The sequence below is a fragment of the Platalea leucorodia genome (assembly GCF_965183815.1).
Source record: "Platalea leucorodia genome assembly, chromosome: 3".
Lineage (NCBI taxonomy): Eukaryota > Metazoa > Chordata > Aves > Pelecaniformes > Threskiornithidae > Platalea > Platalea leucorodia.
The window spans coordinates 46371200-46396869 of record NC_138825.1 but is presented as its reverse complement, the minus strand read 5'-3'; the positions used below and the strand labels follow the sequence as shown (position 1 = coordinate 46396869).

The window sequence follows — 25670 nt, the reverse complement described above, 5'->3', positions numbered from 1 at the left end:
GCTGAGACTTAGTGGAAAGCAGGACCTTGCCTTACTGTAAAATCTCTTGTTAGTAAAATTCTGTTTTTAAATTGGGCTTCAACAGTACTTGCAACCTTTTCCTAGGGAAAACGGTTTATGGACTGACTCCACATAGAGAGCATTTTTGTTGGAAATGATCAGCTGTGGCTTTGATATTTCCCCCCTCTCATCATATTCCTGATGAGCCTGCTGAAGTAACATGAGCAGCTCTGTTGGTTACAGAAACTTGCGGTCCCCTTTCAAAAGTGCCGCTGAGAAGCTCTGGAGAGTTTGGGTTTTTGTGACTGTTTCTGTAGCACTCTTCAGATTTGTGCTGTAGATGATCACCTATTTTACCCCTGCAAGTCCAGATCGTTTCCCTGGAAATCAGCATTGCTATCCTACATTGACATCTAGGCAACTGAAGTGAGGGGACTTCTGGTTCTGGAGAGCGGTGCAGGACTCTGAGGGACAGGTTGCCCATAAGTTTAATGGAAGAGGAAAGGATATTTGCAGTGCTTCTATTAAGCTCCTCCTTTTGAACTTGCTTTTTGATAATTTCCTCTCTGTCTCTATCAACCGTAGAGGGAACTGAGGGAGAGTATCACCCTAACTTCAGCTCTTCATCTAGGTGCTTAAACTTTGTGGTGTAAATGCCTTTGCCTGGGATCTGGCCTATCCTGGTGTCCTGAATAAACTCCATTTTGAGAATGTGCCAAAATCCATTCAGAAGCTGATGTGTAAATACAAATGTGAAAATGCCTATCAGTCAAGGACCTGGGGAGGTATTCCTGCACCTATTCCCACAGCGCTCCTAGGACTGACAAACTTGAAAGAAAAAAAGAAGCAGTTTCGTTAATATAAGAACGTGAATTTGTTTTCCAGCTTTTAGAAGGAGTTGAGCAACACAACTATGTTTCATCACAGCTTACTTGACTAGCCTTCCTCTGCTTCAGTGCTGCCTGCAGCTTTGACAATTGAGGCAAAGTTATGCATCAGTGATGACTGCAACCCATCGCGACCATAAAAAAAACCCAACATATAGACTGCGTTCTGGTTCTGGAATTAGAGTTGGTCAGCTTGCTTTTATACTCTCAGGAGCTGTGATGTTTTCCTTGTTGTGGTGTATAGAAGTTTTACCCAAACAAGTAAACTTTAGGTAGTAAAGCTTGTAGGGTCTCAGTAGGAGTGACAGGCAGTATCTAAACTTTTAGAGAAGGGCTATAGCATAGCATTTCCTAACATCTCTTAGCAGTTCATGACAATATGATGTACAGAATATAAAAACAAACAAAAAACCTGACACATTACCTACAAATCGTGCTAACTTCCAGTTTTTAACATGTTGAAGTGCAAGAGAGGATGTCTTGATTTGTAAATGGAGTTAGTTGAAAGACAAACCACTTCTGTAGTATTTAAGTGCTCTGTTATATGGTATTGTGTTTTTTTAATTTAAAAATAATTTAATGTTTGAGGCAAAAAATAAAATAGTGGTGTGGCTTTTAGTCTTTAAATGTAGCCATTCATGTGACTTTCATGGAAAAACTTACTGCTGTCCATTAGTAGTGAACCTTTTTGTAGCCATTTATCAGCAAGTAGGGATACCTCATAGAAAAGCATGTATTTGTCAAAATGCTTGTTTTGATGTTATTTCACAAGGCTGTGGTGTCCCAGTGAGAGGCGTAGCTTGATGTGGTTGCCATGTTTCTAGAATGACTGTTCTCTTCAACTGTGTCACCTCTGTTTCCTGTTGGGGAATTTCTAGAGAGAGCTGTTGGTCAATGAAGCAAAAGGAGAGAGTGGTGTTTATTGTATTCAGAGGTTACTGAATTACTTGCTTCAAAACAGTACAGTAAAGGGTAATAATAGCATATGTGCATATATGCCTTAGAAGGTACATTTCATTCCCAGGTGATGGATTTACTTTACGGTGAAATGCTATAAATGAAGCTCTCCAGTTATTTATCATGTCGTATCTGGCTAAGTATTACTGTGGAGTGGATATTGGTTTTGTTGATGTATGCTATAAATACAGTTTTCTTGCATATAACTGTATCTTACTGTATAGGTTTCATGAGAAAACAAAGAAACAAATAAGAAACATAACAATAATAAGAAAAGCAAAATAGACGAATGGAAAGAACCCTTCATTTAGATCCTCAGATCCTGCTTTGCAGAGGGGCTGTTTTTAATTTTTAATTGAATTTCCTCACTAGATCATAAAATATGACATGTTCTGGTATAAAATATGTAAGGTATAAATTCTTTGAAAGTTCAGATATTTTACTGTCATGTGTGAGCACAGGTTTATTAACTGTCAACAGTTACTTTATAGTCTTCATAACTGTGTTTTCTAAAACAGTTCAGATTTTTTTCCCCAGTTTGTTTATGTGGTAGACTGTGGCATCCCAAAATAATCCAGTAAATCAGGTTTCCTTTATAACACTGACTGTTAACCAGGGAAGACAATCACATTCTTTGGCAGCTCAGCTTGTTGAAACATCACTACTAATTTTTTGGTCAAAACTAAGTAAAGTGAGGCCAGCAAAAATCACCCTGTGGAACACTCTGAGTTACTTAAAAATTAAAATGTATTCCTCTCAATTACAGATAATTCATTAGATTATAATATTTTAAGAACATGCTGAAGCAAAATTATAGACAATATAGTAAGCCTCAATCACATCAAAGTCAGCTTGTTGTCTAATGTATTTGAGACAGTTTCTTGAATTTTCATATAAGTGTGTACTCCCCAGCTGGTAGCTATCTTGATGATATTAGGGTGCCCCGTCTTTGCAATTCTAGTTTATCTTTTTGTGACTAATTGGGCTTGATTTTCTCCCATGTCTCTGAGGAATTAAAGATGGGGTTCTAGTTTTCATCCCAGAAATATTCCATACTTGTAAACTGACTGCAAATTATTTTGCCCAGGTGACATGCGAGTGAGGTAGAAGTCGCTATGATCATTATTACATAGTTAGGTACATATCTGGGTGATTTCTAAAATATACCGTACCATTTCATTTCTCTCCAGACGTTTAACGCCTGCTTGTTCCACTCCTTATGATAACTTGCTTTATTTTTTGCTTGTTGATAATGTGTGTGTAAGCAAAATCTTTTTATAACACCAGAAACACTGATGATAACTAATAAACAGAGAGAGGTGTGTGTGCTGGGACCTCCCTAACACCAAGTACCTTGAAGAACATGAGTATGTGTGCACCTGCAGGCTTGAGTTCCTGACCTATCCTTTTTTCTTCTTCTTCTGCTATCTGGCATGCTGTGCAGTGCTCCCTCTTAATCACTATGAAGGAAAGAAACACCTACTAGATTTCAAGAAAATTGAGGTGATTAAAGTTACAAGGTAAAAAACAAAATTCAGTAGTGTTACCTTTTATAAGTCAGCATTTTTGGTAGTTATCCCATTGGAATTCTTTGTAGATCATTTCTCACTTTTTCACCATAAAAGAAGCAGAGAGCAGGGGTTAGAGTAAGGGCTGCTGTGGTTTTTTTTCCCCTCACCTCTGTGTACTTCAGTTTTGCCATCTGGGAAGATGTTTTGAAGTCTGTTGTAGAGCACTCTGGTGTTGGGAGGGTGTTCTGTAATTGCAAAGCCTTTATTTGATTCACTTTTTTAAGATATCAAATGTTCTAAGTGATATTAAGTGGACAATCATGAAAAATAATAATTAGTATTTAATATGGTGCCTGTCATTAAAAAGAAGTCATCACAGGATATGACACAACATTTTTCAGAATTTAGCGATAGCAAGCACCAAGAAAGCCTCTGTCAGCAGGCTGTAACTCATTACGGTGCATTGAGATAGCCTGTGGTCCAGGAGGCAAGTGTGCAATGTGTAAAGGACAAAGCCTTTAGAAAGCTAAATAAACTGTGTTTTCATTTGAGTTTTAATTAAATGCTGTATTTGTAGAGCTTCAAAAATAATTTGGAAACTTTAAATTTAATCTTCATTTTAAATGTCAGCATTAAGCATCAGTGAAAGTCACTGTTTGAATGTTTTTTGTATTAATCCAAGCTGGAAAGGATTACTGTAGCAACAGGCAGCTGGCTTGTGCACAATGATCAGATCATCGTTCTACAGTCGCACACGTTGTTGTGCAGTAAGATGCCCCTTAACTGCGTGTGATACTGTGTAGTATGTACTGGTAAAAACGCTAACTTGTTAGCTAGAGATCGTAACATCTCAGTAAGCTTAATGCTTATGTGTATTTTGCAGCAAAAATATAATCAGAAAATTAATGTTATAGGTAAAAGAAATCTAAGCAACCTCTTTTCAGATCGATTACTGAAAATAGTACCCAGTAATAATAATGATCTTATGGCAGAGTAATGGTTGTGCACTTTATTATACATATATGTACATACCTGTGATACTAAGTATTGCCTTACCAAAGCAATACCCCTATCTCAGTTTATTTAAAGATTAACAATACTGTTATGTGTGATAAGTATTAATGATTTTTCAATAATGCTAAGATCAAATTTCTTTGCTCTTCAGCCAATGACTGAAATGTTGGCTAATTTCTTATAGACATTACAGATGAAACAAGTTTTGAAAGAGGAACTAACTATAGTTAGCACATGTTACCAATACAAAACATCAGTGGGGTCTCTCGTTTCTCCTGCCCAAAATCACTTACAGGGTTTGTGCCAAAAAAGTTTCTGTAGACTCTTGAATGGCTTATAGATCCAGAAAAGCTTGGTAGAAAAGTTAGTGTCAATCTATAGTTAGTCCTTCAGTTTTAGAGGCAGTATTCCTTGTGGGTTTTAACTGGAGAGCCAAAGGCAGGCTTTAATAAAATGTATTCAAATTTAGTTTTAAATATTGGGTAGCTGCCACTGCTCCATTATAAATGAAATTGAAATGTTTCATGCGTGTGAAGCAAAATGATGTAATTGTTCACCTGATATAACTTTTTAATGTGCTATATGGTTTTTATAAGTTGTATTGAAATCTTAACTGTTTATATAGCATGTATCTACTGTATACTTAATAATTTATCTCTAACAGGTTATGGAAGACATTTCATTTGGAGCAGGGGGTCATTTATCTGAGGTAAGTGTTTTCTAGGCAGTATAAAGTGGTGATATTGACAGACTTTTCTGAGTCTCAATTAGAACTAATGACACTTGTTTTTATAGTATTACCTCTGGGTAAAAATTGCTAGAGAGTGTGTGAGCACTTACAAAAGCAACACAGGCACAACTAGAGTGGGCCTGTTCTTTTTTTTTTTTTTCCCATTGAAGATAATGGCAAAATTGCTGTGTATTTCAGGGAGTTTATAGTTAAATCCTTTGCTAGTGCTTTTAATACATACCAACAACAGGATGAATATGTTGGGGAAAAGTAGGACCAATAATATTTAGCCAACCTCACTGTAGCATTGAAATGATGCTTAGGAATGCAACAAAATCATGATGCTTTACCTGTTTCTTTGTGTACCACTAAAGATACCTTTGAATTTACTTTTGAAGTATAAAAGCATACTGCAGCAGAATACAGGGTAATAGGAATTTTATCTGAATAAAAACACTGGATGTTTGTAATTTTACACTATTTTCATAGATAAAAAGATGTCATATCCTAGTCTATGTATTTAAGAAAGTCTAGGATAATTGAGTAACATGAGATGCATTTCCTATGAGAGTAAATGATGAGAAAAATCTGCTTACTTACAAAAATCTGTCTACATACAAAGAGTTTAGGTAATGTATGTGTAAGAAGAGTTATACTGGTTCTAAGAGCTGTCCTGATTCGATCTGGTCCATTTTTATATCAGTATGCCTTGGGCTGCAAATTACATATTAAGGAAATTTAGTATCTAAGCATTGTGTCCAGCCAGCAAATTAATTACACGGGTAAGTAACCCCCAGTTCACCTTCCATAATAGCATACATGCTGCCTGTCAAGTACAAGTGACAAGTGCTCATTCAAGCAAATATGAAATAAATAAATAAATACATACAAATTTGCAGTTTGGGATAACTATTCAGGTGAAGCATTTCTTTGGATTCCCACCGATGAATCCAAAGACTGTGGAGCAGCTGGAATGCTCCAGGAAGGATAATCTAACTGCAAGATCAAACTCAGATTGTTGACCTTGTGTACAAGGAGACTGTGGCATGAGAGCATGCCTAGGCTGGACTGCTTGGCTGTGTGTGCATTCAGCATAAATAAAACCAGGAAACCTTGACAGTGAACATGAACTTTGCAGAAAATGCAAATAGCCTTTCTTATCAGTGAACTTTGCTGTGAATTAAAGCACACCTGTGCAGGTGCTTGTGTCCACAGATGACATGAAATAGGGGCAGGTAGTACCACGGGATAAAGGTAGCAAAAAGCCCTACTGCCAGCAGGGCAAAACACTTAGGGCACGTTGGTAGTAATAGCTGCCAAGACAGCAGAATATTTGCTGGAAACTAAAAATTGCGTATGGTCTGGACCAAAGCAAACAAGAGTACAACTGTGAGCTTGTGTCCAGCAGAGACCTGCACTGAAAGCCGTAGTACAGCCCGACCCTTGACTGAAGAAGTCGTTCTTTTGCTTCACAGGAGATGTGCCCAGAGCATGTGAGTGTGATATGTGTGCTGGGTTTGCAAATGCACCAGAGCTCACTGGCATAGAGGGCTGCCACTGTAGAAGTATTCGCTAAGAGCTTAATATCTCGGAGTCCTCACAAGCAGAGGAACTTTGCCCTTTTGAAGTTTTGAGGAAAAAAATGCATAAAGAGAATAGAGAGCAATGATACAAATACAGGAAATGGAAATTTGCTAGAAAACCAGGCTCTACCACGCTGCCACAGCTGGATTGATGATGACTTGTAGACAGCTCTATAAAAGCTCTGTGAAACTGTCAGCACACTGTACCATGTCAAGGCTTTGCCTAAATGTTCCTTTAACAGTCTGGTCCCCTAATTCACTCTTGTCAGTCTCCCCACTGCCTGCAGGAGAGCACCCTGTTAGTCATTCCAGATTGTAGCATCTTAGTGACTCAGGAGCAGAGATGTGAGTGAACAATACTAGGAACCACCTATAAATGACACGCAGCTATGCTGACTCCTAGCACAGCAGCATGTGGACATGGGAAGACAGTCTGGTGCTTTTGCTTCTTTTCCAAGACGTGGCCCGCTGTGAATTTTTATTGGTAAGTCAGTACATAGCCTCATCCTCCCACAGCAAGAACTGGAATTGTCCCAATTTTATTAAATGAGCCAGTGAAGTAGTCTGCACTGATTTTAGGAAGTCTGCACTCAGGGAAGATCTTCAGTCTGCTAGGGATGGGAATGGGAAGACTGCTGTCACCCAGGGTGCTGGAAGGCAGTGGAAAGCTCTATTCCTGCGTAGATGTTTTTCCAAGGACACTCCTCCATAGCTGTAATGGAAGATACATGAGGGGAAGAATTGGCAACATCAGGCTATAACTTTGATGAGTCATTTAACACTCCCATGTGTTGTTGTATCCCTGTGGAGGAGAGAAGGGGATCAATGCAAGCAAAGGGAATGTGGGAAAAGCCTGTGATGGTGGGGAGAAGGTAGGTCACAGTTGCACAACAGCTGTCTGGAAAGCTTTATTTCTGAATTGTTGCATATGAGAAACTGAGGAGCATGTTGTAGTGCTACAGTCTCCTAAATATACATAAACAGGCTGATGGAACAAGCTAGCAGTCTGTCAGTGGAAAGTGATAAGAGCAAAAGTAATTGGGAAACAACCTTGATCTCTCTTCTGAGAAAAGGCAGGTAACTACCTCAATGAAGGAAAAACTCAACTAAATAAAATCAGGGAAGCAATAGGTGAGTTTCTGTGGGACCAACTCTGTAGGAGGAGGAATCGGCAGATAATCTTTTGTACCCTCCAGAAGACATCATGTTTATAGTACAGCACCATCATGTTTTGACGCAGAAAAGAGCAAACACAGTACCGGACTACGTATCTATGACAGCAACTCTTCAGTGGCCCAAAAGAATTTTGAAAAGGAAAGGACAAAAATGTTCCTAAGGATGAGTCTGAAAGGGTACTGCACAGTGTAAGAGTGAACAAGCAAGACCACTGAACACACTAAGCTACTGTAAGCAAAAGACATGCCAAGTGGCAAGGGAGTTCAGGGATAAGCTGTATGTAAGGGACAGGTGAAAGAAAGCACGTGTGTTTTCTAATAAGAAAGGTGAATGAGAAAATAATGAAATGAGAGCAGAGGGCAGAAATATTTTCTTCCTTATTTTCTTTGCTTTTCGTCTTTCTGAAAATGATAAACTGTGTCCATATATGTAGTGCTCTTAGTATTCACTACAAGGTAGCAAGAGACGAACACAGTGAAGGGCCCTAAGGCAAGTAAGATGTACTCAAGTCAGGCTAGACTGATGAAATTTCTTTTGAGTGCATAGGAGCCAAGAAAAACAATCTCCAAACCATTAACAAGCTGCTTTGAAAACTCCTAGAGGAAGCTTGAAGTCCCAGGGGGTTGGTAAAAGGCAGTTTTGGTATTTGCCTTTAAAAAGGAGGTAGGCTGGGAGTTTATGTGCCAGTCAACATAATTTCAATTAGGATTAGAATTCCAAATGCTCTTGATAGATTGAAAGAATAGCCTGAAATCAATAAGATGCGATACGTTAAAAGACAGGTGCAAATTACATTTGAGGAAGAAAAAATGTCGGATTTATCTATACAGATGGTAAATAGCAGCTAAGATGACAATACTGCAGAAGCAGAATCTAGGGTTATAGTGGACTACAACTAGAGTGGGATTCGTTACCTTCATCCTGTTGCAAGAAAGTGCAAATGTTATTTGCAGCCTCATTAATGGGAATGTCACTTGTAAGACAGAAATAATTACTGTGCTTAGCTGAGAATGTTGAACGCTCTAGAGTACTATGGCACTGGTCTGGGCACCTCCACGCTGAAGGAAAGGAATAGAAATAAAAGCTTTAAAAATCCTGGTATGGATAAAAGTCAGAAGTCTTCAATCATGTTAAAAATAACTATACAGAGCACAATGGTTAGTTATCATTGCATGCTATTTAAGGGTAAAATGAAATGTAATCATCTTGGTGTGTAGCAAGGGAAGTTTGCATTAGGAAAACTTGCTCACTGTGGAGGCAGTTTAGCCCTGGAGCAGGCTCTGCCCTGCAACCAGGACCACAAAATCCCTGTCAGCTGCTAAGAGCTGTGTGGACAGACACCAGATGAGGACAGTCACAGTGGGCTTGATCTCACTGCAAGCCACAGAGTGGGCTTTGGTGGTCCCTGGTTGCTTCCTGGTCAGCCTTGCCATGGTGCTAGGACGGTGTTGGTCATGAGTAACACACATTATTTTCAGAGTAAGAGATTAGACCTGTTCTCAGTGGCCACTTCACCCTCCTCATCTACGACACCTGCCCAGGACAATGCACACAGGGCAGGAAATCTGGGATGCAGAGCAGGGACAAATGCTTCCTCCATCTGCACTACATGGCCGCGAAGCTCATTATCTGAGGGCATGTGCACTTAGCCTGCATGTGACTGAAGCATCTGCTCAAGCAGGACAAATATATGGATGGTTGCCTTTTGTTTCTAGAAATTATTTAAGAGATGCCCTGGCCTGACTTTGTGGAGTTTCAAGTGCTCACAATTTCCATTGACTTCTGCAAGGGCTGAGGGTAAACATGCAGTACTTCTACCAACAGTAAGTCACTATTCTAAACCTTGTGCCATAAAGGGAAGCGTCTGTCTGCAAGGTCAACTTTTTGTAGTTGTTTTTTATGTTATTTTGAATGATTTTAACTATTATAGGAGAGAGAGGATTTAGTACAGGTGAAAGAAATTTGGCTTTGACGTTCTGCAGAAGGTCTTCTAAGTCTTTTATTTTATGTATCTTATTGGAGTTATGATACTGCTAGTTTGAAGTAAGGCAACTCCTTTTTACAAAGTTCCTCTGTAGGAAGAACGAATTTTAAGGCTATATCTGGGAATCCTGGTTCTCAGCACAACCACCAAAGACTCTGATAGAGACTCTAATTCCTAATAGAGTTAGATTAATCTAGCTACTAGAATACTGATTCTTCTATATAAAATTGCTGAGGTAGATCCAAGAGAGCATGGAAGGTGTTTGCACCAGAAAGCTGATCAAATATTTTCCTTGAGTAATGCTGTCAAGGAGCTGTTGCTCATAGATGAGTAAAGTGACTTGTAAAAGAGTACATTGAAATGCAGAAGACTAAAGTGGAAGCTGTTCCCTCTAGTCTTAATTCAGTGTGCTGATGCTCCAGCTGTGCATGAGCTGGAACATTGTCTGTTCTTCCTGTTTCTCACATCAGACTCTTGCATCTCTGGGAGAGAATGAGAATTTCTACTTTGCGTGAGAAGGCAGAAGAATTTCTTCAGTTACCACCTTAAGAAATAATAAATCACACCCACGTTTGTGCTGTCTTCAACTGCTTAAGGATTTAAGGGAGGGGGAAAAAAATCCCAGCCAGCTACGAAAAATCCATAAAGCAATATTGCATCTCAGCTCTTTCCTGATTCCTGCAATCTCTCCTAGCTGCTTCCTAAAAGTGCTGTTAGTGCAAAAATAACCAAAGTCTTAAGACTTACAGTAGCTTGTAGCATTGACATAGCCTACAAGCTTGGATGAGTTGTATTTTATTAATATGTTGAGCTGGAGGCAGAGTCCACTCTCTGCTCAGAGATGTTGTTGATCAGTGTAAAGTGCCACTTTCCAACCGGGAGCTGTTCTGAATAGTTTGTGTGTTACTGACAGCTGTTTCCCTGCCTACATAGACAAATATCAAACAAAAATGTTACTAGTGACGTTACTAGGCATGAAAGGCACTGAGAGAAATCTTTCTTATCTGCTTCTCTGGGTTATTGAACTTTTTTCAAACGAGGGCCTGGGGGCAAAAACTGTGGAATTGGTTGAATATTTAGAATTATTTTTGTATATTTTTGAGAGCAGTATATTTTTTTCCATTTCATTTATAACTCTTCTTGATGGTAAGCTAAAGTTAGAGTTCTCTGCATGACCACATATTTCCAATCCAAAATAAGAAAAGCCTTTTTTTTTTTTTTTTTTTTTTCCTGTAAAATCACAATGTATACGATGACCCTTGTGCATTTTTCACATGATGCCTTCAGGTAAGTTCCTGAGAGATGATGCTTTTCTAAACTATGGAGGAACTTCTCATTTCAACTAAAAAGGCAGCTGTGTCATGTAGGTGCAAAAATAGTTTAGCCATACACTATTATTGCTGTGTTAAAAAGGAATTAAGTGGCAAAATACCTATGAGGAGTTTAAGATTAATAGAATATAACCCCTATTTTATGGATCTGTTTGTTACACTGCAGTGCAACCATAGCCATAGAGTTATGATTAAATGAGTTTCAAGTGTTTAAAGACCTAAACAAGTTTGATCTGATTTTTACTTACTCAGATTTCCCTGCCTTCCCATATTGTTGTTAACAGTTCTGCATTAAGCATGTCTTCCTAGTACTCGTGGTTCATTTATCTTAATTTCCAAAGTATACAGGATTTTTGTTATATTTTTAGACAGTTCATTATGCACTCAAAATGTGATCATTCAGGAAGAATGCACGACGTTTTTTCACATGAGATAGAATGGACATTTTACTTTAAGTGAGAATCTAAGTATTCAGTTGACAAATGAATTAAAGCCAGTGAGTTAAAAACTATAGTGTCTTATTCCTAAGCATGTTTAGTGCAAGACCAATACAGCAATTAAGTGCTTGCCTGGAATTGCAGCGGGGCAGAAGCTACTACCCAAAGCTTAGAACCCCAAAATACAGATTAGTACTGATGCAAAGCACTGTGAGATGCCTTTGCTACAGAACGAGCATTCGCCTGAAGTCATAGGGTCTTGGGGGCTTGTTTGCTGGGCTCCTTCCTTCATTCCTTCCGTCCTTCCTGGGACCTTTCTTTACCTGGCCGTTGGCGTTGTTCAGCGTGGAGAAGAGAAGGCTGCGGGGAGACCTTATTGCAGCCTTTTAGTACTTAAAGGGGGTTTATAAGAAAGATGAGGACAGACTTTTTAGCAGGGCCTGTTACGACAGGACAAGGGGTAATGGTTTTAAACTAAAAGAGGGTAGATTCAGACTAGATATAAGGAAGAAGTTTTTTACAATGAGGGTAGTGAAACACTGGAACAGTTTGCCCAGAGAGGTGGCAGATGCCCCGTCCTTGGAAACATTCAAGGACAGGTTGGACGGGGCTCTGACCAACCTGATCTGGTTGAAGATGTCCCTGCCAATTGCAGGGCGGTGGGACTAGATGGCCTTGAAAGGTCCCTTCCATCCCAAAGCATTCTATGATTTAAAAAGGAAAAGAAAACGTCAAACAGGAGGTCAGGTTAGGTAGCAGTACACTGATAAGTATAGTCATCTAGCTGTGCTGTGACTGCATTTCAGGCTGTAGTTATGTTTTATCTCAGGTTTTCAGGATCTGTGCACCTTAGAGCTAGGCCACACTTGCAACTTGGAGCCTGTTTTGCCAAGCAGGTATCTAAATGCTGTCTCCTGTTGCCAGCATCTTTCAACCCACGTGAAGTTCAGTGGGGGGGTAGATCTAAAAGGCCTGTTTTGCCCTGTACATTCACTGACATGGTGAATAGGGAAAAATTTTACACAGTGGATCTTCACAGCAGGGCTAGGCAAATCCAGCCAGTGTGCTTATCGTTTAGATGAGCTGCTCAGTGAACTCCTCGTATTTGCATATATGAGACAGGAACCATGAGAGCAGTTCTAAAGTGGAGGAAATGGATCTTCTCTTACAGCAACTGATGATAGTGCTAACTGGGTGACCGATTGTCTGGATAAACGTTCCTGCCATCAACAGTACCCTAAATTAGAAAGGGATACCCTACTATAATACATATCTTTATAATGCTTTTTATATTTAAATATACTTAATGGCACAGGTATTCAGGAGTGTACTGTAACATGTTTTTTTATTTGCTATCTATAGTAACTGGTGATTTCAAATCAGAAGTGTCGTCCTTCTTGACAGCACAAATGTGATCCAGAATCTCATATAATAATAGTTCTCGATAAAAGCAGCGACTGGATCAGACTATTCAATATCTTGATAAGAGAAAGAATCTGCTTTATATGTGTCACTGTAAGATACCAGTTCTTCAGTATCGATACAGGACTAATTCATTTTGTCGAAGTACACAGTCTGTAGAAAGATTCTGGTTTGAAAACTTCACTTGTGGCTTTTGTCTGTCAAAGCAATACTTAGGAGTTTGTGCATTGATTAAAAGCTGCTCTTCCTAAATTAACTGTTCAATGATTGTATAGCACTGAGTGTATTTTGTTCTGTTTTTCTTGCATTTGAGATGATGGTTATGTGAAGACCTGATTTTCTTACACGTAATTAACTGTTAGAGGAAAATCAGCGTTCAGAGGTGGAGCTTTCTCTAGGTAGTCATCATTTTAGATGTGCTTTCAGAGTACTAGATTTTTGCAGTTTACTGACTCTTCTAGCCCGAGACCCAAGTTCTTTTAGACAACTGTCGTCTGTTCTTGCATGCATGTCACAGGATGAATCCCTAAAAGCTTTCCATTGGTAGAAATTGCCTGGGTTATCCCACTCCCTAACAGCATATGGAGTCCTGCTGGTGTACTGAATAATGATTTAGCAGCTGGATAGAAGACTTTTTCCTCATCTTCTGCCCCTGGTCTTGAGAAAAGGACGTTTCTAGGTGGTGTAGGGAGAACATGTATCTTCTCTTCCCCTGCGCTCATTTTAAAAACAATGGGTCATTTTTACGTCAATAAATTCTGTGGAGTGCTGCTGTAGATTCTGACGTTTGGTAATGACTCTGAAGATGGCTGCTCAGGTCTCGTGCACAGAGCCAGGGACTCAGCCAGCTGGTTCTCACATTGTGCTTCACTGTGTCTACGCAGCGGGTGTTTGCAACATAACCTCTCTTAACCAGCTCACTTGTCCAGGATTCAAGCTGCAGCTGGTTGCGTACCCGTGCGATCTGCTGGATAGCCATGTCTGGCAGAAGACCTAGGAAAGCAGAAAGGTCAGAGCTCTGTGCTGTAACAGAGGATGTGCCAGCAAGCAGAGCTCTTCTGACATTTGACTCTGGGTATGCACTGTGTGACGCAAAATGTAAGGATAGCCAGAACTGAGGTCTGGTAAATGTGTTTACCAAAAATCAGATTGTTTCACAATGGGCAGCGTTCCAACAAGTATTAGCACGATTTCTTTGGAAAGCCTTTGATTGAAGGCTCAATTTCTCTTGAACAACCACTGATGGCTGCTATTATAGAAACAGATCAGTGCAAAGGACTCCAAGTACTTTTTTAAAGGAGAAAAGCTTTCTGAAGATTGTATACGGCCATATGTGCAGCTGGCTTTATGGACGAGTGCATAGACTAGGTCTAGAGAAAATCCAGTTTTCTGGATTCCAGCTGATGAATGACTCCAGGTTTTTCAACATAGCTCCAGCAGAACTTCATTTTGGCACCATAATCTTTTCCTTATAGATAACCCCTGTCATTCACTGTAGACAGCACTATGATGCCTTAGGAGGGGAGAGGAGAGGCTTGTCTCAGTGCTGCACAAGTTGATTGATTTTTTTTTTTTTTTCCCCCCTCTCCCTCTCGTATTTGCTGCTTATTTGGGTCGTTTCTCAAAGAAGTACTCAATACAAAATATAAAAGATACAAATTACCCTTGTGCAGTATATCTGAAACCAGACAAACTTATGGGAAGGACTTTGCAACTGTTTTAAAATACTCAGTTTAAAATAGAAAAAGTGTTTGTCTGTATAAGTTCTAAGTAGAGAAGCATTGTTTTTGAAAATTTAGTCTTGTTTCATGGTAACACAGTAAAAAAGTGTAGTTTCATCTTGTAATCTCTTAGACTTTGTTGCATTTTCTCTGATCAGTTGAGCAAAGTCCCTAAGTACTCTAGACAGATTTTTCCTCAAAAAAGTAAGTACATTTTGTGTTTATAAGAGATACAGAAAGTGATGCTGCTTGAAATATTTAAATGGCCTAAAAGTGTAAAACATATTTACACGAACAACTTGGAAATTTAAGAACCTAAATGGTGTAGTCAGCGTGAGATTTCCCTCCCCTGCTGTGGTGAGACAACAGGGAAGAGGGAGAGCGGTTCAGTCTTCACACCCCTTTAATCCTCTGCTCAAAGTGAGATCATGACTTTTTTCTGCTGGGAAATAGACTGAGACCACAAGCTCATTCCATTTTGTATAAATCACCAATTTATTATATAGTAACAACTTTTTGTATCTCTAATGGGAATTTGCTTTCAGGCAATGTCTTAGCACTGCAAAGTATCATATCCCCTTACTAATATTTTATTTTCCCTTTAATTTGATGCAAATTTGATGTAGAAAAGTGCAGTCAACAGCAAACATGCTTTCTTTTCTTTTTCAACTTACTTCCTGTAGGAGTTCTTCATATTTTCTGCAGAGTTGGGAGAAAAATGTGAAGCAATAAGTGAGAAATTGGTGCATCTGGAAGATCAACTGCAGACTTCCGCCTGCAGGGTTGACGAAGGAGTTCTTCATATCCTTTTTGATATAGCTATAGATATGTATCAATCTATGTAAGTATGTATGTGAAATACTTGCCTTTCAGATTCACACGGAATACTGGTTCTTAATGTAGATTAAATACGTTAAGAAGGGGAGAATTGATTGTCTTGCTGAAGTGGGCGTTTTTGCTGTAGCAAGTTTTCATACAGTGCATTTGCAGCGTGGTTTGATCCAGCTTTAATTGATTTGAAAAGAAGTTAGTTCTTTGTAAATTGAGATTGGGCACTGAAAAGCCTTTATTCTACTGTTAAAATCCTTTTGTTTGTAATACTTATGTAAGTAAATACCTAGTACACCAAAAGCTGCATAGATACAAGCATCCATGCACCTGCATTTCCCAACATGATTTAGCTAAATTAAATGCTACATCGTTGACTCAGACTGTGCATATTGTCACATGTAGTTTGGGTTTTTTTCCTTTAGAAAAAATGGGCAGCAGATGCATCATGTGGCATCCTATGCAATTTAATCTGCCTCTAACACTCCAGTGCAAGTAACCAGATGAGATGTTGTCTTATAAAGCACCCTTATCTCTTTCTGTGCTTCATCTGTCGTTTGCTATCTGATTGAAGATTGCTTAATGTTTATGAGGCATTTGTTGGGCTTACATCTGTGGACATTTTTCAAAATTTAAGAGCACAGAGTATTGTTTCGTTTGTAACTTTCATAGAAAAAATTATGATAAAAGAGATTGTGTTCTTCTAAGAAAGGGAAAAGAGAATAAGAACCAGTGAATCTAAGGAAGATGGAAGTACTTAGCTGGTTAGGTTTTAGTGGAGGAGAGGTGGCAGGCAATGGGGTAACAAAGAAAGATGAATAAATTCACGTTGGAGAGATTAGCAGAGGAGCCCTTACAGACACCTGAAGGTGAGCTGAGGTGATGATGGTGGTAGGACTGATTCAGTTCCTCCTACGCTGAGGCAGGCAGTCCTGCAGGAGAGAGTTGAGAGAAAGGATAATAAATGGAGTGTGTGGAAATACCACTGTGTTCTAAGTAATTGGGCATCTATTGCCAGCTCGCTGCAAAATTCCTATTCTAGAAACTTTGTTTCTTTAAAGGTATCAGAATGATAAACTTTAAGGGGGGGGGGGGGGGGGGGAGGTGCTAGGGGGGTTGCACTGGGGGGGAGAAACCCAGTCGCTAATTTGTTACTACTTCAGATCTTTCTGCTCTAAGCATTTCAATGTACAGAAAGATTATTTTCTTGTATTTACCACAGGCCAGTTTGCAATATTCTTTTAATTATATTTACAGCGTGCGTGCTTGGTTGCGGTTGTGTTTCTCCGATGCTGTTTGTGAGTATTCTTTTCAGAGCTATATGGTTGTGTGTGTCTTGTGTGTGTGCAGAGCATCTAATTCCTTCCTCCCTTATATATATTTGCTCCCAAGTGAGCTTTTCTCATGGACCCTAATAGAAGAACACTGAGGGTTGGAGTTACAGGTTCTTTGCAGTGAACTTAAGTTCATATTGAAACCAAACAGTCAGGTCTGTTACAGTTACATAGATGTTACAGTTTACTAGGTAAGGTGAAATAAGCTGAAAAACTGTTTTTTTCCTGAAGAAAACACACTGCAAGTATGTAAAATAGTAGTGTTTGGATTTTCTATGGAGCGCACTTATTTCTTTGTAGCTGTTGAAACTGTAAGAGCTAGTTGAAAAAATAAAATCTAATAATTGAAAGTTTGAGAAGAGTTGTAGATTAGTCTCATTCTAAGCCACAGTTGTCTGATATAGATCTGATTTCCTCTATCAGTGAAATTCAGGTCACGCTATCTAAATACAGAAATGCACACTGTGTGATATCCTGGTCCTAGCAAGACCATCAGTCAAAAAATAAGAAACCATGTTTAAAACATAGGGACATACAGAGAAGCAGTTCAGCAATTCAGCTACCACTCATTAACATTCAGTTGCTATTTCAGAGGTAGTCCAGATCAATGTGCATAAAATGTTACCATCTGGTGCATGTAATTGCTGTGCTATACTTCAAAAAGGAATGAGAGAAATAGCTACCACAGTGCTACAGACCTGTAGATTGTTGCGGTTTGTTTTTTTTTTTTTTTAAATAAAAGTGCTCAGTGCCTATAAAATAAACTTTGACTCATTGGTAACTTTGCCTATATAGCAGGAACTAGCACTGAGATTGGTGCCAATACTTAGCCTCAGTAGAAGAATTTATGATGGATCTATTGTTTGTACGGTAGTTTATTTCATTTTAAATAAAAGAGTTTCTTACCCGAAATATTGGACAATTATGCAGTCTTCATTAAAAATCTGTAGAACTCTCAGAGCAGGAGCTTAAAGATCTGGAATTGTAATGAAAGCAGGATAAATTTTTCAACTCTTGTTCGCTGGTTATTTTCACCCTTCCCCTCATCCCCCAAAACACTGCCTTACACATGAATGTTACAAACTGTGTTAGGTCAAAAACCTAACTGGGGGCTGCACAGATGTAAATTAGTCCTGTCGTCTGATTATTAAAAGACTTTTAAAGACTCCACTGAGAAAAATAAATTCCTGATGCTCTCAAGCCATTTGCCAATGTTTAGTGTGTGTCATAGCTTTGATTAATAATTAAGTTTGTATTAGAAGAAAAATCCCAGATGTCATTGTTTTTCATTCTACGTTTTGATGGCATAGCACACTTAAATCAACCATGCTGCTCGTCGTAATTGCCGGCACGACCTGAACAAAGGAGAAATCTAGTGATGTTTCTTGGTCTTGAGTATAGGCACAGACCCACTTGGGATTGTCATTTGTTATTGAAACCTTTCACAGCAAATATTAAACTATACTTTTGTATAAAAAGCATCAAACAATGGGACGGGGGGGAAGAGCTTCTCTGTAGCACTATGATATATTTGCTAAATTCTATGTAGTATAACCAAACAAACCCACAAAACATTCAATTATAGTTAATCATTGGCACGTGTATGAAAACAGTCCACATCATTAATTGGAAAAACCAAAGGATGAGAGGTGACTCATTCTGGTGTCTGCAGAGCTGATGAGAGGTGTTACTTTCCTGACAGTAAAGGCCTGGAATTCCCAGTAAAATTAAATGGAGCCTATATTGCAATTTCACAGTCATTTTTGTTCTTAATTAGCAGTTACATTTTGATAGACAATTTGAATGCATGTAATAGTTCCTCCTGGTGAAAATGCTCCTGTTGAAAGAAAACCTAGCTGGACTATTATTATAAAGGCAATCTCCGTTCCTCACCCTAAAATGAGCATTTTAAACAGTCATTTTGAAAACATAATTTTTTTCTCTAAATGTTTGTTAGGCATTGCAGGTCACTTTGCTAACCCTTCACCTTTATCATACGGCAGGTTCTCATACAAGTCTCGCTTTGCACCAGCGCAGGTTTTTGGCAGAATCAGGAGCGTAGAATTTAGCCCCAACTGTACCTCACTGAGGAATCTCACCCTGGGTGAACCTGTACGAAATTTTTGGATCCTACAAGAGTGAGAGGTGGCAATAGTGCCCTCTTTGATTTTATTTCAGGTGACAGGAGGGTGAGCCCTTCGCACTATGTGTCACATTGAGAGAAGGTAGTTCCACTTGTATTGTTCATGCGATCATGGAGGGAGGTCAGTGTATTTCCACCCATGTGTGCTGGTGCCTGGGGTTAGGAGAGACACATGCAGCTATGTAGTAGGACATCTAGCTGAGCTTCTGTCTCCAGCCGCTGTAATGTTCAGCTGTTAGAAACAAGCAAAATAGTTAACCAGGTAAAAAAACCCAAACAAACCTCTTTCTGATTATTTCTGTTCTTCAGGACTTAATTTCCTCTTCAGATGTCCAAAATCGCTGTTATTCTCCAAAATCCCATAGGCCCTTACCTCAGCTCTGTGGTAGTCCTTGACTGTCCTTCCAAAGTCTTTTGTTTTACAATATACTCTTAGTTTCCGACCTTTTCTTATAGGAAGGCAACTGGTTTATAGTATCTACCTTTTGTCTCTTTTCCCTACACATCTGTGTTGAGAGAACAGAAGACACATGGATGAGCCCATTTTTTCCAAAAATTAAATAAGTCTACAGTAATTAGGTCTGCTTTTTATCTCCTTATAAATCATGGACTCCGTTGTGATGCTCAAGTTTGAAGACAGGAAGTCAAATAGGTGAAAAGCTTCAACCAAGACAACGTTAGAGCTGCAGCATCGTTGCAGAATATGGATTGTGTTCGTGTGAAGCTGTTTCCAAGTACTTTAATTTACTGGTTGTGAGACATTGGAGAGATTTTTCCCAGTTTTTCACAGGAAGACAGCAGGACCAGAAAATGTTCGTAGTTGAAACTTGTTTTGGCTCCTGCCTTTGATACTGGCTCAATATTTGCAGCACTGGATAGAGAATTTAAGCATGAAGGACACATTTGCATGTGGACCCATGCAAAACTAAGTTTTTTGCATTTTTAAAATGGGTGAAGCTGTTTATCCAGACATGACCTCTGTCTATGGACAGAGATTCCATGCTCAGCCGTATACCATATATTTTGCCTAGCCATAAAGGCTCGTTTGACAGTTACTGGTCTACAGCTGGTTGTGGTATTATTTATGAGGTTATTGAAACTTGCTGTACTTAGACTATGCAGTCATCTTGTTGCTTCATCTTTCTGTTGGTCAAGAGTTTCTTCCCCTGTCTTCTTCATTTTCCTCCATCCTTCAAGATTTCTCATCCACTGGCAGTGAAACGTTTAGATTTTGCTTTTTCTCTCTACCTGAAAAGGATTTTGTAATCACTTGGGATATTACAAATAACAGCATGTAGTCAGAGACTGTGCATCAGAAGTAATTAAATTTCAGAGGCTTCATGGTGTTCATAAACTGAAGAATTTCTGTTTTACCAGTTAGGTTTTCAGCAGAGCCTCGTGATTAAATTGCAGAGGGGTGGACAGTCCAGGACCACTTATAAGAGGATAATAATGTTTCTTACTTCAGAGAAGATGCAAAGCATAAATAATTTGTCCTTGTAAAGTGCTTTGAGGTCCTAGGATAGGAGAAGTTTTGTGTGTACTGCTATTACTTGTAATCAGAGACAGAATCCCTTTAGATTAATAGACCTGTCGAGAATTTAAGAAGTATGCATGAATACTCCTGGTGAACGTATTAAGAGTAGAACATCATAGTAAATGTATGTAAATACACAAAGATGAAATTTTGAGGAACTGACAACAGAATCAAAAGCAGCCGAAAGGCTTTTTGAAGGCATAACTGTGCCTAAAATAGTGGTGATTTGTATAGCTTTTCCATGGTCCTCTCGAGTCGTAATTTTTCAAAAGTAGCAGCTCACTTTTTACAGTCACATAACCTGAGGGTGTCTTTTTTTCTTGACATTGCATTGACATGGGGGTCTCGAGTAAAACAACATTTCATAATGGATGAGCTCTGTAAAGGATAAAGCCTGTCCTTGTGCGTTATCCTTCCTGTGCATTGTAGTTTTGAAATTGAGTTGTTTCGGTGTCAGCCTGTTTCATTTCCCTTGAAGTGAGTCTCTGGCTCTCTCAGAGATCATTAGATGACTTACTGCTAGAAATGAACTTATTTCTCTCTCCCTTGACCTGCTTGGGTTAGCTTTTTGGGGTCCTTGCCCTTCAGTCATACCTGTACAGGAGGCCTCCGTGTGGATGGGGTGGGTCTAGGGCTTGTTCACATAGACTTGGTTGTTGGTTGAGAGCTTCAGCAGGCTCTGACTTGTCTCGTGCTTGCTTTGCTCTCCACGTATTGTAAGCTATGGAAGAAAAGATAAGGTTGGTTGTCTCACTGAGCTACACCCAGTCCTTGCACTTGATTCAACAGCAGATAGTCTCACTGACATAAGATTATCAATCAGCAGAAAGGCCGATGTATTGATAGTACAAACTGCTTATTCCCAGCAGAGGCTAGTCATCAGAACAAAAAGCTGTCCTGCCTAGGAAGCCCAGCCACTTAAAAACGTGTGCATGTCTCAGCAGTTGCTGCTATCTCCGTGCATACCCTACCTTCATCTGCCAGTCTGTTCACTGCTGCTGCCCCCCTCGTGTTCTTGATGCCACTGCCTGACACCTTCCCTCTGTCCTTGTGGAGCTGGGGAAAGAGGGGAGCGGGCCTCTTAAGAGGCCGAGCCATTAGCCATCATTTTTTTCCTGAGTGCGTCACAGGAAACCTGAGCTAGACAATGGCAAAGAAAATGTGGAAAATTCTCCTTTCTTAGCCAAATGAAGTGTTCTTACTGAATTATCAGATGCTTTTCAGGTGGCCTTTTTCCTTTTAATGCACAACAGCGCAGCCTTACTACTGCTAATCTCTTTGCCTTTCAACTTGTTCAAAGCATTCACTGTGGAGCCTCGTATAGCTTTATATTTGTGTTTTCTGCACTATAATTATACTGATAATTCAGCTAAGATTAAAGCCTTCTGGAGGTATGTAGAGCAGAAACACTTTCTCTGCTATAACCTCATTTTGCTGCTTACCTAGATTCCCACCCCGCCTTGCCTAGCACACAGTGCCGAGCTTGCTGATGCCACACAAGCGGTGGTCACTTGGCGTGTGTCTGAGGCTGCTCCTGTTGCCTTCACCAGGGGTCTGATCCACCCAGGTCTGTGTCTCTGGCTTCAAAATCCACCCTCCATCCAGCAGGGAACTTGGGGCTAGTGCTGCTGCCTCCATGGTACAATTTCTTCATCTCCTTCCTTCCCATCAGAAGAGTATCCAAGCAGTACCCCCTATTCCCTCCCTTTTTTTAAAGTGCTAAATAATGCTACTTGAGAACTTCAGTTTGCCTGGATTTTTTTTTTGAAAGCAAGTGTGAGAAATGTATTAATATTTAATCCAAACAATTTGGAAGAACTTGAAGCTACAATTGGATAGTCATGGCCATCTGTTGTGAGCAGCAGAACAAGAATTTATTTAATAACTTGGAAAGAGAAAAGGGACTGCCAATCACCTATAGATTTATTCCTTAATAAAGCTTGCACAGTCTCTGCAGAGGGAGATCCAGGTGGTGAAGGAGGCACTCCAGACCATGCTGGTGCAACTTCAACCAGCCAGGGAGGCAGGAGAAGAAAAGGCTGGAGAGACTTCCTCTGTGACAGCTGGTGCCCAGGAAAACAAGACTTGAAGGAATAATGAGCAGAAAGAGCTGGTAGGATGACATTAATTCACAAAGGGCTGCTTTTAGTAACTGAATACTGTTTCACCGAGCCTCAGGGATCTCTTCTCTCCCTGCATAACTAATAACTAAATCAATTACGGAGAAACAGAGCCTAGAGGTCTATCATCAGAAGTATTCTACACAGCCTCACATGTTTTGGCACAGATTGGGAAACAGCTTTCAGAGCAGAGCATCCCCTGTAAATGTGTGGATTACAAATTGATACATTTCAAGTGAGTCTGCAAAGTTGCCTTTAATGTCAGTGAAATGTTCTCCTTGAAGACTGGTAAACAGTATCTGTCTTCCTTACTCATGGATATTTTTTTTCCCTGATTTAAAATTGTAGAGTTAAAGCTGGAACATCTAGTATTTCTTGAAAAATAGCTGTAAGAATAATAAGAACTTTTTTTTTTTTTCCTCCTTTGGCTTTAACAGCTTTCTCACACTGAATGTATTTTCACATTCCTGCCAATAATTAAATCAATAGGATGAAATTCAAGCTAACCAAGTTCTTTCAACTGAAGTTTGGACCTCATTTACTCAGTGGTTTTGAGTACAGTGGAGGTAACTAACAGCAGCCCCTGTAGCAGTAGTCTAACTCTTTTCATTTAGGTATTAATATAAACTTGCTTTAGTATTACAGGGGTTGTAAAGCACAAAAAAATTACTATGTTGGTGGTTTGTGTTCCTTATATTTAAATATTGTATGAACAATAAGTCATTTAACTCTCCTTGTAAAATTTATTACTACTATTATATTACTTTGATCTTCCTTATAAACTTCAGAAGGAATGCTGATTTTTTTTGCAATAGACACGTACGTATGTATATACACATACTTAAACATGTACTTTTATAGGACATAAAAGCAATGTTCAACTGAAGCCAACTAATATAAATGACCTGTATTTAGGTCGTTGTTCAACACAGTTAATGCCTTTAGGAATTCATTGTGTTCTCTTACTTGGATACCAGAATATCTCTGGTGTCACAAAAAATTTTGCTTCTGCCATTTGTTGCAGAGGGAGAATTTAAAAAAAAAAACAAACTGATTTTTTTTTTAAGCCAGTGGATGAAGCAAATGTCTTCCAACTCAGTACTGTACTTTTTAATACTATTTTTCTGACATTTTTAGGAGGACTTTGTTTCTGCTATTTCAATTACTCATTTTATAGTCACATTGTGAAGGTTTTTGCAAATTCTGAAGGTCATTGGACTTTTGGTTGACTAAGATTGTGTTCATTTATTTGTGTGTTTTAATACTAGTTAAAACTTCAACCTCAATGTTAAGTACTTAGGGAGGGAGGGGAAAAAAAAAAGTGCCAGGCAGCTGAGACATACAACAGGATTATAATTGCATCCAGGCGTATACAGTTGTCAAACCAGGGGAGCAGAGCTCAGGTGGTTTCTGTAGTCATCAGATCCTCAGGGTGGAATTACAACCCTGTAATTCAGAACATGGTTGACTTTTCTCATTGTATAATATGTGGGTCAGCATCTGTGTTGCGGTAAAAAATGTTGGATCTTTACCTTGCATGGACTCTGCTACTCTGTTCCCATCCCCAGTCTCAAATGAAGATCTCTTGCTGCTCTTCTGTTTGACAAGTTTCTTTCCCCAGGCTCTGCTGGCCAGTCCCTGTTCAATACCTACCTACCTCCCCGCAGTAGGTTTGGCACTTTCTGAAACTCCCCCAGACAGATGAGCAAAGCGTTCAACCCCAGCTCTGGGCAGCCTGACAAGCACAGGCAGCAGCCTGTGGCACTGACGTTCTGCCCATGCACGGGACCGGCTCCCCTGGGCAACCCGGGCTGGGCACACACAGCCTGGCTGCCTGGGGATGACTGTCAGCCAGAAAGCACTTGTGGAAACCCATGTGAGTTCAGGTAAACAGAAAAGAAAGCACACTGACATGACTGATCGCTCTTACAGCTGTTTCCTTAAGACCAGCAGAAGCTGCTCGTGGGTTAACACCACAGAGGGCCAGGGTACTGAGTTTCCAGCAAGGAGCATTTCTATAGGATGCTGAGGACACCCCAGGGATGATGGCCAGTACACTAAGGTTGCGTGACCCCCCCAGTCCCACATGCTGGGGGGTGTGTGGAGTTTTGTCCTTTCATAGAGTCATTAAGGTTGGAAAAGACCCTTAAGATCATTGAATCCAACCGTTAACCTAGCACTGCCAAGTTCACCACTAAACCATCTCCCTAAGCACCACGTCTACCCGTCTTTTAAATACCTCCAGGGATGGGGACTCAACCGCTTCCCTGGGCAGCCTGTGCCAGTGCCTGACTACCCTTTCAGTGAAGAAATGTTTCCTAATATCCAACCTAAACTTCCCCTGGCGCAGCTTGAGGCCATTTCCTCTTGTCCTAAATATCCTAGTAATGTCCTAATATTTCAGTAGGTAGTGCCTGTAATGTAAATAGTTGATGGGCACTGTGTGTGCCTTAGAGCCAGGGTCAGCCACAGCTGAGGCATGAAGTCGGCCTCCTTGCAGCAGCAAGGGCTCAACACCAGGAACAGTAACCAGCCATCACAGGGGCAGGAGAACAGCACCCTCGTTCTCACTAGCAAGGTGTCTTGAAGGCATTCCCATTCAATTAAAAAACCTGTGTGGCTTTTGTGTTTTGCAGCTTCAGAGCACTGCTGCATTTTAATAAAAACTCAACTTATGCAACCACTCTAATAAGACACTGAACTCCTGAGGAGAAGGGAAACTGAATCAGTCATCATTCATGTCATATTTGTATCTGTTAAAATTTATTTTATACATAATGTGGACTACTACTACTTTAATTTATTATTCCATTAACTTCACTGTTTGTTGTGGGAAGTTAGAGCCAGTAATCATTCCTTTTCTCAGACATGCTGAATAATAAGCATACTAAAAAAAAAGGTATACTATGCAATGTATCAGCTACCTTTTATGTGTGGATAGAAAACTGTCAAATA

General features: G+C 39.7%; 1 protein-coding gene across 1 annotated transcript in view; it reads left to right on the top strand.

The window, feature by feature from the left end:
• The window catches only part of DISC1 (DISC1 scaffold protein), a gene marked incomplete at its 5' end in the record, with an annotated part of 189232 nt that extends 166423 nt beyond the window's left edge, over positions 1-22809 (top strand). Inside the window, 4 exon segments of the mRNA XM_082305578.1 lie at positions 5034-5078; positions 15437-15547; positions 22535-22639; positions 22642-22809. Coding sequence (XP_082161704.1) covers positions 5034-5078; positions 15437-15547; positions 22535-22639; positions 22642-22692 — 312 coding nt within the window. The 3' untranslated portion in view covers positions 22693-22809.
• Positions 22810-25670: the final 2861 nt, after the last annotated feature.